This window comes from Pomacea canaliculata, linkage group LG3, assembly GCF_003073045.1.
Source record: "Pomacea canaliculata isolate SZHN2017 linkage group LG3, ASM307304v1, whole genome shotgun sequence".
Taxonomy (NCBI): Eukaryota; Metazoa; Mollusca; class Gastropoda; order Architaenioglossa; family Ampullariidae; genus Pomacea; species Pomacea canaliculata.
Genome location: NC_037592.1, coordinates 37,147,979 through 37,161,537, shown reverse-complemented (window position 1 = coordinate 37,161,537; position 13,559 = coordinate 37,147,979). Strand labels below are relative to the sequence as shown.

The 13,559-nt window shown below is 45.0% G+C and overlaps 1 protein-coding gene across 1 annotated transcript in view; it reads left to right on the top strand.

The window, feature by feature from the left end:
• Positions 1-13,559, top strand: part of LOC112559660 (teneurin-m-like) — a 163,007-nt gene that overhangs the window by 113,826 nt on the left and 35,622 nt on the right. The window contains 4 exon segments of the mRNA XM_025230994.1: positions 3,901-4,023; positions 10,915-11,234; positions 11,843-11,972; positions 12,315-12,416. Coding sequence (XP_025086779.1) covers positions 3,901-4,023; positions 10,915-11,234; positions 11,843-11,972; positions 12,315-12,416 — 675 coding nt within the window.

Below are 13,559 nucleotides of genomic sequence, written 5' to 3'. Positions count from 1 at the left end.
CAGTCCTCCCTTTCTCTCTCTCTGTCGCCTCTCTCTCTCTCCTTCTCTCTCTCTCACGTTCAAGCTCTCTCCCTTCTCCGAGGGACGATCGTGCCCCCGTTTTTATCAACTTTTTTGTCCGAGTTTGACTTTGTTTTGTCGGCATCGATAGCTGCGGTCATAACAACAAGACTAAGGACTTAGGACGGTGCACGGACTTAGAGAAGTGGAGAGAAAGACGGGCGCAAGCTGTGTGTCTTGCTTGCAATGATATAATTGATTCCTGCAGTGATATCACCTTCTTGTTCTTGCCGAGACATTATTTCTAAACCTGCTGCGACTAGCAAAACCCTATCCTTATCGCAACCTTTAACAAAGTTTACAGACAGACACAGAAAAAACTGGTTGAATACAATCCCTAACGATAAGAGTACAGTATTCTGAGAAACAAACATGAACTACAATAAAGGTAAAGTCACTCCTATTTCAGAGCACATCATGGTGCATTAAATAAATGTTTTCAAGTTCTTTGTTTGTGCGGTTACCAGTGGCGAAGTATAATACAGTAGACAGTTGCTTACTTGCAGTTTCTTGAGATAAACTTTCTCTGTAAAAGTTCCACAGTAGAGAAGTGAACTTGTGGGTACCTGTCAATGTACAGCTAATTGGTACTTGAAGAGACGCCCGGTTCTAGAGAAGGAGGTTCTGACAAATGTCAGTAAGCAAATTGTTGTCAGAGAACTTGTAATTAAACAAAGTGCTTTTAGAACCTCCTCAACCTTTTCTGACTGACAGCTAAGCAAAGAAAAACTAAAATAAGCTAGGTAATCGTTTATTGCCACCTGCGAAAAAAAAAAGCTATTAAGATCATTCTGCCAGCACAGTAATATTGTGACATTTGACATATCCGAGGAGGACGAGCCCAGGTTTTGTGCCATCTGATCACACGAGGCCGCAAAGTGATTGTACTCGAAGACATCTTGACATTTGCGGCCTGCATCGTTGATGCTGTTACTGCCTGTAATTACAATGAAGAATGGAGACTTAAACTTCGTCGGCTGCGGGCGCCATTTTGACGGAGAATCAGTGTTGCAGCGTCAGCATGCGGCTGTCACGTGACCACCAAAGCGCTTTTAGCGACTAAGGGTGAAGTCCGGCATCGGCCGCCCCGAGGATATCAGCCATCGCACGTGGCTGCTGGAACTGTGACGTCACGCTACCCTCGCGCGCCCCCTAGACGGCAGGGGCAGATCAGCGCCGAGGCGGCTTCCGAGGCTTATCTCCCCTTTTGACGGCACGGGGACAGGTGGCGCACGATAGGAGACGACAGTTGCTGTCCGCGCGACAACGTCATCATGGCCGCCTGGTATCTCCACCCAGGAATCACAGGAGTGGGGTGGGGCAGGTGCCGAGTGATAATTGCACTCTCTACGGTCGTGACCTGCACGCTGTGTCGGGTCAGAGGGCAAGTTATAATTGGCAGTTTCAGAGCCGTGACCCAGGCGCATGCGTGCGGACTTGCAGGCAGTTATCACTTGGGTTGTGTTGTATCAATAGATGTTATCGCTTGAGTGATGCATCTTAATGCCAGGCGTGATATTTGTTGTCAAGGTGCAGTGTATGCTGTGTTGCTGATTCTATTGGGCCCAGAAGCACTACAAGTCTCTAGGCGCTAGTTAACGGAAAGTAAGCAGCAGAACGCCGCGCACCTGGGCCCTGACACAAGTAGTCCTTGACATCACCGACTGCCCTACATTCACTGATTGCTCGTCGACCTCACTGACCGACACGCAGCCAAGACATGACCCTGCTGACGACAACAGCTGCAACTGCAAGCTTTTGCACCTAGCACACCTGCACCGGCATCAGCTTCAACCACGACATAATAAAGAATTGTGCTGCTGCTAGCTATTTCATCCGCACATCTTATGCATGCTTGCATTCTCTGAAAAACGCGCTCACGACCCTGAACTAAATTGGATGTCCACCTGCACAACATTTCGAAAGTCAGGATTAAAATGAATCTTCTTCTGCAGTCAAAAACTCCAAGACCGCAAACGAACAAGATGCAAAATCCAAGATTAAGAAAAATAGCCGAGAAAAAATGGGGAAATCGTGTTACGTCTGAAATGCGGGCGATGCGGAATAAAATGTAATCTTTCTGCGACAGGTATGTCATTTCCGTTGTCACGCGAAAGAAACCGTCGCGAACTTTTTTTTTTTTTTAGGGGGAATCGTCGAGATGAACTTGTTCGCTGAAAAATGAGCTTGCTCGCCCAAAGATACCTCTGAGAAAAAAAGCTTTGCTCTCGTGGAATAAAAAGCGCCTCTGAAATAATTTAGAGGCTAAACAGTTGATTTATTAATTCTACTACTGTATTTTATTTGCACCAGAGGAATGCAAGTAGGATTCCTTTAGTGAACTCACTTTTTCCCTCCCTTTGGCGAAATTAGCTCGGCGTGTTTACTGTGCTTAGTCGGCTTACAGGATTCGAAGAAGCTAAGAGGAGAAAGTTGCTTGAACACAAGAGAGAAAGAAAAAAAGGCAACAAAGAACGTATGCGATGTCGATGAGAGCGGATGTCAGGGGCTAAAAATAGGTATCAACTGCGCGGCATTGATGTCACAAACCGTCAAAGTCGCTTGGCTTTTGCTTGACCTAAAAATTAGTCCAGCGCCATTTTGCACGCGGGGATGTCAACGAACTAGTAAATGAACTTGTCAAGCGCGTACATCCTCCAAATCATCGCTTTTTGCTGAATATTTTAAACTATTTTTTTTTCAGGAATAATCGCGGTTTGTTAATGGTCGATGACGCTTGTTGGTTTCTTGTATGAAGTCTACCATCTGTGGTGGCCTTATAACTATATCATTTATCTGTGGTTTAGCAACAGCAGCATAAAGGTCTGAACACTTTCTCTACAGTAAGCTTGATCTTACAATTTCATTTCCCCTGACATGCCTTCGTAGAAAACAGTTTTGGGAGGTGCATGTGTGATGTATTGATGTTAACTTTTCATTCCATGCACAGTCAGCTTCTGCAAGCAATGCTTGTAAATATTCGCTCCGGATAAAATGTTCTCTTGTCAAAATCTATGTGCTCTTCAGTCCTGACATGCATTGGATGTGGCAGTTGCCTGGCAAGTTTTATTAAAACAAGATTGTTTGTCGAGTCCGCACATGCTTTCTTTGCCCTTTTCTTAACCATTTGGTTAATCTAATTTCAAACGGAAAACGCCGTGCAACTTGGCTGTCAAGCCAAGATTAAATTTTCATTCTGCTGTCTGCTGATGATTTGACATAATTAGCTGCAACTGTAGAAAGATTGCGAAATCAAGTAAACGTATTGCGCCAGGCACTTGTAAAGCTGACACTCGCCATTATCTCACAGAAACTTAAAAACGCGGCTTGTCCTCCAATTGAATACTTTACTGCTGCATGCAAATGCTATTTTGGTGACAAACTTCAAGAAGTGATTGGTAACTACAAGTATTTGAGTTAATTACATTCTCGTTTTTCAGCTTGCAAGCTGTTCTGAGACAGCCATATACATATTTAAATATTATATTTTTTCAAAAAATTACCATGCGTAATTCTAGGTCTGGTCACGCTTTCCAAGATTTCCGAGATGTATTTATTTTTATTGCCAAGTCTGTGGTAAAGTACAACTTAATAGCAGTGTAATATCAGCTTATTGGTGATGCTTACCGACTGAATATCTCCCTTGTCCTTTCCGCAAAGTTTTCGATTTCATTCCTGTTGCAGCGAAGTGGAAAGGAATATTTGTAAAACACTTTCAAACGCTATTAGCCCCCGTATTGGTAGTAATGTATCATCTATACTGAATTCCTGTCAGAAGATGGGAGCACCCATTTTGTATGATTGTTCTGTAACAGTCTCTGTAATTGTGTTTGGTTCCAGCCATGTCCATGTTCGAGGAGGGTAAGGTGGCCAAGGCGGACATCGCACAAGAAAATCATGGATTGAGCAGAGGTTCGGACTCGTCCAGCAATTCTCGCCAGCCCACCTTTAAACCTGGTCAAGGTAAACAGTCCAATATTCAAATATTTTTAACTTATTGCAGGATGTCAGGTTGTGGTTTTTGTTTGCTTTGGTTTGGGATTTTTTTGTAATCCATTTTAGCGCATGCATGTCTAAATATGTTGCACCTGCCATCCTTACTCACTCCTTTTTATTTAACATTATGGAGACAAACTACCAGAGGGTGAACCCATAAGTTATGTAACTTTGCAGACACAAAATTCACACTGATTTCCTTAAGTATCTCCTCAACTGATACTTTGAAAAGACCGAGAAAGACATTGTTCTACATTTTATCATATTACAAAATAGGTTACCGAGTTCCAAATCTCGCTTTCACCCAGAAGGAAAAGAAAATAAAAAAAGCTATGAAGAAAAATAATACAAGAAAATCCTTTTATGCACCTGTTGTAAGCATTTTATCTCATCTCTCCATCTTTGCTCCTCCTGCTTTCTGACATGATGACTAGCTATGAAACCCAAAAGCAGTGGAAGCAGAAGTGTGGCAGGCTTCGCAAGAAAGCCATAGTCCAACCTTTGCAAAGGTGCTAATTGACATTGCCCTCTGGAAAATAGTGATCTTCTTTGACATTTTTGTACAAAGAGGCTTGTATGTTCATAAATTATTCATGGTCTGGAGCGAAAATTGAAAAAAAAACTTTATTTAGTATCAGAATACGCGTTATTCAAGACGGGTGTTCTTATGATAAAAGCTATGATACTGCACAAAGTGTTTCAGGAATAGCTCGTGGCAAAAAAACTATTATGCTTTATTTCGTCCAGTATTAAATCCTTTATTACATAAAGCAAGGCTGGAAAATTGTGTGGCGAAGTGCGCTTGGCTCCACTTGCAATAGCAGGCAGCCCACCCCTGCATGGCATGGTGCACTCAATAAAGACACAGCAGCCAAGGGGTTACTCGGGTGGTGCGAAGCTCTTAAGAAGAAACAAGGATCGGAACCAAATGAGAAAGCGCTGGGGGAATGCGTCGCAATTATCAATGGACAGCATAGCAGAGGCACTTTATCAAACTCGTCATTAGTTCCCGCCCACATGTGGACAGTGAAGGAACGGGCATTTTTAACGGCGACCTGAGCCATGATTCAGCAGACCTGCAACGGTGCTCCATCACCCCTTGCACATCCGGTTGGATTGGCAGTGCCCTCTGTGGACACAGCCGCACCGACCGAAGATTGTCTCTGGCCTGTTCTCAAATGAAGCAAGTATTTTTTTAATCAGATTCAAATTGAGGAGAAAAACTCTTAATTATCGGGAATTCGCGATGGCGAAAGCGGAAAGTTGTGTCTGCCAGGGAATGAAGCGACCGTTCACACTCCACCAATCGTCCAGAGTTATGTCCCGCTCCCTGCAGAGACTCCCTTACCACCCGATTAGAATCTTTTTGTCGTTAATATCTTTGGGGAGATAGCCTCACCAGTTATTTTCTCTCGGTAAAAGGAATTTTAAATATGGGAATTTTTGAAGCAGTAAAAACATTCCACCCCTTGGGGACACCGTTTGCATGATATATGATTTCATGTAAGGTGAAGGACATATTTCTTGGCTGCCTCTTAAATATTGTATTAAATGATATTTATTTTGCTGACAGTACAATAACGGTTTGAAGGATTTGATACTTTGCAGGAGCATCTTGTTCCCTTAGTAAAATCTTGATTATAATAGCACGTGCACTGTATGTGTCTTAAAAATGCATTTGTAGGCAAGGACAACGTGAAGCCAGTTGATGTCCTCTGTTCTCTTTCTCTGCTCTTCTTCAAGTTTTTTAAGAGGAAGTGGGGGAGAGGGTTGTTTTTGAGTGTGGCCAAGTCTGACGATGGTAAATCGAATTTTCAACTTGCCAAAGCGGCAGCCATCGCCAGTTGTTTGGCAGACGAGCGAAGTCGATTTCACAATGTGCAATCAGCGTGGATTAACTCGTACGAAGTCGTCAAGAACTCTTTAGAAACGGAGGAAGCTTCTGAGCTTTTCGCGCCATTTTTCCCATCACTCATCGCGCAGGCGCGTTGCCGCATCTGTCCGCGCTGCTACTGCCAGGAGTATTTTCTGCCAGGACTCCTCTCCTAATTCGGTGCATTCCACAAAAGAGCGAACTCCAAGAACGGAGCAAGAGAGAAAGAGCACCAGAAAAAACATTCTGTCTGGAAATTAGATTGCCAGCGTCTCGCGCTGTTTCCAAATCAAGGTTTTGTGGAATATTTGCAGCAAAATGTGGAAACGTTGTTTCCCGAAAGCAGGAAAGCTGGCTGGGTGTTCACAGGGAGGAGGGGCAGGACAGGGTCTGAGGTGGGGGGTACATTTTGTTATCTTCATAAGGCACCTGCATCCAAGAAGCGCAACACACCAAACAAAGCGGGTTTTTTTAAATGATTGAGTTCACAACTTGTCTCTCATAAGACAAAGACAAATAGAGAAACATTGATTGTAGATGTCAACATGTGCATTGAAGCGCAACGACCAACCACCACATTATTGGAACAAGGATTGTGGCTTGAGTATGCAAAAACGCAGTTTATGTATATAGGTATAAATCCTGGGATTCTTCGTCTACTTAAATACAAATTAGACAATTGTGGATTGTTTCCAATTTTTAAAAATGCAGACATCATACAACTGATGTTATTTTTCAGCTATAGTAAATTACAAGATGGCCACGACATAGAAACCACATCATTTAAAAGGTCGCTTGGCTCACAAGAAAATTGTAAAAATAGTGAAAATGTAAAAATTGGGACAATTGTAAAAATGTGGTTCCCAATGTGAATTGCATGTTTTGCGTCGGGTACACACTTCATTTTCTGGATCTGAGCTAACAGATTTTTTTTCTGCTGGTGGCTGGTGACATTAGTGACTGGCAGAAGGAGAGAAATAACCGAACCGCTTCTGCTCAGGCGCAGAAAAAGAGAAGATGGTGCAGAAGACACCAGGCCTCCCCGCATCCACATGCTGGAGCGAGGGCAACAGACGACATTCGTCTCATTGCTGAGTCACTCCCAGGACGGGTGGGAGGGTTGTGGGAGTTGGGGGTGGTGTTCGAATGCTAGCACCACGCTGTGCAGAAGGGGTCTGTGACAGCCTCATCAGTACTGCCTGCTGGGCCAGGGAATTTGTCTCCCAGTTGACTATGCTTCCTTCCTTCCTGAATTTTTCCCCTTCCAGTTTTCTTTTGTTAATTTTTTTTTTCAAAAAAGGGGTTGTCTCCCACCTCGCATTTCCTCCATGCTAAACTGCCCTGAGTTCTGGGCACAAGTGTTTCTTATACGTTTTAATCCCCCAGCCCCCATTTCTTCAGCATTTTAATGTTTAAAATAAGGGGAGGGGTGTGCGCTAAAATGATGCTGGGGAGGGGGTTCTGAACAGAGAAAGCTGTCTATGAGAAGAACTTTAAAAATTAAAACTTTTGAAACATTGATTAACTAGCGGAAGCTAAAGGGCTTTTCCCTTTCCGTCCAAGCACAGGGACGATTACTTCTAAACTGCTTTCTAGAAAGAGCTCCCCTTTTTTTAACTGCACCCAAAGTATATCTTGAGGGACTTTAATCACGCCAGAGTCGAAATAAAACTTTTAACAGAAGGCTTAAAGTAAAATAAAAGATCGGGGGAAAGCTTGGACTTCGGCCAAAGCAATCGTTAAACGTTTTGCCTTCAGACTACGAGCGATTTCAGCCGCCAATAAATCATTGCACAAGTAAACGGCTGTTGTGGCCTCACTGTGGGTCACTAATACTTGTCTGGCACTTGAGATTGAAGATTATTCCACCAGCACATTATAATCGTGTTTTAGTATATGTGGTATTATTCCTAAATGGCGAGTTTTTAGGCTCTCGGCACGAAACCTGTGTTGAGATTCTTGGACTTTGTGCTGTTGTTATTTGTTTCACTCAAAAGTGTTATCTACAGCCGCTCATTTTCTGTTTGTCCTTCGAAAAGCTGGACTATTCAGAATAACATTTTGTTTGATTAGACACGACGGCTACAACAAAAGTTTCTTTTTTTTCATCGTCGCAGTCATCATTATCATCATTTATCTGTATCGCTTACAAATTTTCACCATTTTATATCATCTTGTATATTTTAAAATATTCGCGGTATTATATACAGTTTTTTCACTTGATGCCTCTCATCATATGCTGGTAAAACCACTCTTTGAAATCCCTTGATTGCCGTCTAAATAAATGTCATTCGTTCTTCGCTTCTCTCGCTCTCTCTCTTGCTCCCACCCACACACGCGCACGCACGCACTCGCGCGCACACACACACAGACATCAATGCACCCTTCCCACTCCATATCCGCCATGCGATGAGTTTTGGACGGGCAGCTGATTTCTACATTTCTGTCCTCACTTTTTATGGCACCTCCCTGCAGGATTCCTCCAGCGACATTTTAGTTCGTTCCAGACGTGTGACAATTGATGCGAAGACGGTTCTACGATAAGTGCATTAAATGGTTTCCTGTCTTTCTTGAAGAGAGAGAGAGGGTGGGTGTAGGGAGGGAGGGGAAAGTGCCTACGGCGACCTTGTGTTCCATACCTGTGTCACGACAGTGCTGATGACACCCACCCCTCCTTCGGCTTGAGCGAGCCCCTCGGAGAGACAGGGTGGAATGGGGGGTGTGGGTGGGGGAGAAACGAAGGCAAGCAGAGCGTCACCACCATAGCGACAGATCCTCCCTATCCCCAACCTCCAGCAGCCTCCGTCCACCCGGCCATCACCCCACATCCCTCCTCCTCCTCCTCCTTGACAAAACACGATCAACGACTGTCTAGAAGATTTCGCTTTTTTTTTCGCGTTGTTTCCCTCGTCCCATCGTTTTAAACGTTGTTTTTTATGTCTGCTGGCTCTGTTTCGTCGGTGGAAAATGGCCACCTTTCTCTGTTTACTTTGTAATTTTCACTTCCGCAGTCTTGGTTCTGTCTGTGGTGGTTTGTGGGAATGATTTCTGCACATCAATTACACTGCCAGTGCCTCACCCGCCGTCATTTCCGTCTTGCCGAGCACGCACCGTGGACTGGGCGGTCATTGGAGGCCCTCCCTCCTCCTCCCCCACTCTTATTAGCTCCCCTCCCCCGTCTCCCCCTCTCGTCCTACCTCTCCAACATATCCCGTTCCAGGACACTAAACAAAGCGATCATAATTGTGCAGGCAGTGCTTTAGTGCACTAAAGCTAGGGGCGAGGTAGTAAGCTTGTGTTTTACAGGCCAGCAATGGGCTGATAATGTCTCAACCTTTACCAGAGCCTTTTGTCCCAGATGCCAGCGTCTGATTGCGGTGTCAGTAATGCCTGCACTTAACTGCGTGATGGACACGGCTGGCTGCCCTGCATGCCACTAACTCCTCTCCTTTTTCGTTAGAAACCGCCGGTACCGCTGAAAACTGAGGGATCGCCTCGCCTCCATTTCCTGTCCCCATGTAGTCGCTACAGTGGTGCTATCAGACTTCGGTAGGGCACCGGATGGCAGGTATTTTTCTTTCCGAGACAAGCAGGACAACGCATGGTGCCAAGGGCGTGAATATCGTCTCGAGTCTCCAGCCTGAAGTAGGTCTAGGCAAACTCTTACTATAGCAAGAACCAGATTACAAGTGTTGTTGAATATGATTACGGATGGCGGATATATTGAAAACAGGGTGAAGCTGAAGATTTGGGGGTCAATACTAGGGGTAGTGGGGATAGAAAAAGCCCAGAGCACAGTTGAAGACTACTGTCACTAGCGATGTTTCCGCCACAGACACTTGTGGGTGCGCACAGTTCGAACGGTGGAAATCTTCACCAACAAAGCCTAGCACGCTCCGAGAATGACCGGTCACCTCACTGAAGCAACATTTCCAGTCCAACATTTCATAAAAGTCGCCTTTTTGGAATTCCCCCCTCTGCCCACCGACATTTACGTTTGAGAAATGCCAGTGCTGCTGAAAATGCGCATCGGTCCTCCCAGCTTCTCCCTCCAACCTTCCCTTCCCCCTTCCCGACACACCACCTGCTGTTCATTGTCTCCTCCTCCATTCGTCGTCATTTCGTTTAAGGAATCCGACCTCCAAGGCAGAAAGAACGGTCACGCATGAAGACCACGGAGCTGCTGCTGACGTCAGTCAAAAAGCAACATCGGTAAACAAAAGCCGTTGATGCTGTCTGGCACGGATTGCCTAAACAGCTCCGTCCACACGCCGTGCACTCGCTGCTTGGATACAGACGGTGATGATGCACCGATGAAGACCCCAGTAAGCTGTTGCAATCGTCGTCAACGGTTTGCCCATTCTACGGTTCGTTGCCCGTGCGGCCAGCCGTGGTCGCTGCCTGCGAAATGCCATTGTTCTCGCACTTGTGTGTTTTGTTTGTTTTTGCTCGAGCTGGCGATGAACCTTTCCTCTGCACAGACTGTTTCTTTGTACACCACCCAACACTTTTACCTGATATCAGCCACCTTGAACAAGGCTGCGGTGGGTTTTTCGTCTTTGTTTGGGGATTTTTTCTTTTTTTTTTTACTTCTGCCATCCTCAACAACTTCAAGAAAAAGTGCATAAACCAGACTGTACAGATACAGGTGTGCTTGAACGTGAACTTCAGTTTACTCGCATTTTCTTTCCAACAGTAGTAAGCATCCGAGTTGTTTTGGTTGTTTGTTTGTTTGTTTGTTTGTTTGTTTGTTTGTTTGTTTGTTGTTTGTTTTACAAAAAAGACCAACCATTCCTGATTTAATTGCGAATTCGCATTGAAATAGTTTGGAGCAAGGTGAGCTCCTTAACACGGTGGTTGCAAGAGTAGAGAATGCCGATCAATTTATAAAAGATTTTGAAGAAAAGCTCAGCAACTAGCTGTCCCCTGCATAGCCTATGTGTATTAAACTTCATCACTAAGCGCCTATTCTTGCTATGTTGCAGGTGCAAATCTTCCAGTTCCTCAGACAACACCCATTCCACAAGACATTGACACTGGGCGTCTAATCGAGACGACTATCCCCCCGAAATCGTTCTGGCAGAACCGTTTGGAACAAGAAAATGGCGGCTTTGTAAAGCTGAATTTCTCTATGTCCGGCGAGGCCATTCTTGGGGTCTACGGACGCCAGAGCACCCCTCCCACTCACATACAGTTCGACTTCTTCAAAGTCCTCGACGGCAGCCGACTTGGGGAAGCGGTCAAAACGAGCGGCGGTGAGTCGCGGATGTACCTCTCCAAACTGTGCTCTCGAGTTATTGGACAAGTATGCAGATGTTATGGCCTAGGAAAAAAAAAAATCTTAAACACATGAAGCAAGCCACCTCAGCCTGTCTTTAGAATAGCAACAAGAGAGCAGGCCCATCAACACGCCTGCTGCCCAATAAATCCTTGTTCCTGATTACAGTGGGAGTGAGCAAACAAGTAATAATTCCCGCGAGAGTGAATTTATGCTTACATGCAAGGCCCGCAACTCTTGTCCAAAGGGAATGCTTGCTTGCTCTGTTTCCGGGTAAACACCATCAAATCCCCTCGGGGACTGTGTCCCACAAGATGGCAAAGGTCTGGGTGCAAACATGCGCCGTCGACAGGCAGAACATTCTTGAAAGCATACCCAGCGCAGTCATTGATACATTCAAAGGATTCTTGTCAGCGAGGCCAATCTTGGCGATAGGCTGCTCGCAAATAATTATCATAAAATTAATGCATGAACATGTTCATAATTTGCAGATGTGGATTAACATATTAAGCGCGTAGTGTTATTTGTTAAATGCACTGATGTCAATGTTTATGTATGTACCTATGTCAGTTGGCTGTAAGAGTGAGTGACGGTCATTATCACGATCCTAAAGCAAGCACTGTCTTCTTTTCCAGGGCTACGGAAACGATTTCAGTAGCAAGGAAACGGCTGTGATGGAGTACATGAAAGAAGGGGTGTGGTTTATCGGGGTGTTCAACGATGCCGACACTCCCCAGACTGTGGGTTTTATTGCCAACCATCACGGTATGTCTACGCTTACAACAGCCAAGCTACCCACAAAGGGGAAATACCCTGCTCCTGTAACAAGAGGCGGCTTTTATTCGTAATTCTGGAAAGCAGTGCTTGGGAAATGAATGTTTTTAGACCTTACAGAGTGGAGTGGTCGTTGTAAGTCGAGACGATGCTGATTGCACAAAGTATGAGGTTGGAAAGACTGGGTTTCGAGTCAGATTGCAAAGACAGTTTTGTAATGGCCAGGGTATTTATTGCACGGAGGTTGCGTGACAGCGATGGCGAGAACTCTTATGGCCAATCCTGTTGTATCTTTGCTAGCTTTTAACCTGACAGTATCTACTCCTGTTGCAGCTGTCCGCAGTGAATGTCCACACAACTGCAGCGGACGCGGGGACTGTGTGGATGGCGAGTGCCAGTGCTGGGAGGGGTACCAAGGCAAATACTGCTCTCTGGGTGAGTGTGGTCATAAGATACTGTCTGGCCCAAACCTTCACATACATTCACAATTCAATAGAGCAAAGGTGGGTTATCTTAAAGAAGATGCAAAGAGGAAGGGGGATGGAAGTCTTCATTGCCACGATTCTCGATCAAAGCACACAGTCCGCCCTAGTATTTAACAGCCCCGGGGCTTTAAGGCTTGTACGAACAGACGGTACAGCTGCAGGGTTTCAAAAGAATTCATAATTTATTAACTGTTTTCGCACTCGCTGCACAGCAAATTACGCAATCACACCGTCTGCTCCTTGGCTTCTTCCCTTATTTCCATAGTGACGGGCCGAGGGACCAGCGAGCACATTTCCAGCGCCAGTGAATATTATTTGTGCGGACTTGAAAAGCGGTCGGTGTTCACAGGTGACCTCTTACCGGTGGCACTGAAATGAATCACGGGTTGCCGGCGTTTGAAGTGGCATGTCTCAAAATAGAGGTTTGGAGATGAATCGCTTCACTGACGCAATTGTCCTGTGGAGAGGAGAGTGCTGGAATCTGTCCGTGGTGCCTTGTCCTTATCACTGTGGCAAACTACGACTTGACCAAATTTTAAAATTGATAATTGTGTATGGCCCTGCATATGATGCTATAAATAACAAAATAGCTCTTGGAGGAAAAAAAAATTCCCCACCCATGCTCTAAAACGTGTATTCTGCACAGAGATTGAAATTTTAAAGCATACTGTCTACAAACATGAAAATATTTCAAGCGTGCAGTGTGTAAATAAGCTAAATCTCTAAACATAATGTGAAGTGTCCGTCACATGGCAGTTTTTATTAGGGGAGGGGTTTAAATGTTCTTCTTTTCATCTGCACTCAGTCGTTCAGTTTCTTCTTCTGCCTCCTTCATCATTTTCGTGGGTTTGCGACTGTGGACGTGGTGTCTCTATCGAACAAATTCTCAGTCTGATCAGCGAGTGAGTTCCCCTGCTGTAGCCTTTAGCTCCCTTGCCGTTACCTCCGGTGTTTCCATCTGAGCTGTGTACAGAGAGCAGCTCGGCAAAAATCGTCTCCATCATAACCTGCCACAACCTGGCTAAGGTTAAGCTTCCCCTAGCTATTTTTTTCTGTGACATGAACAGATGGCCAAGCTTGCTGTGATGGACCA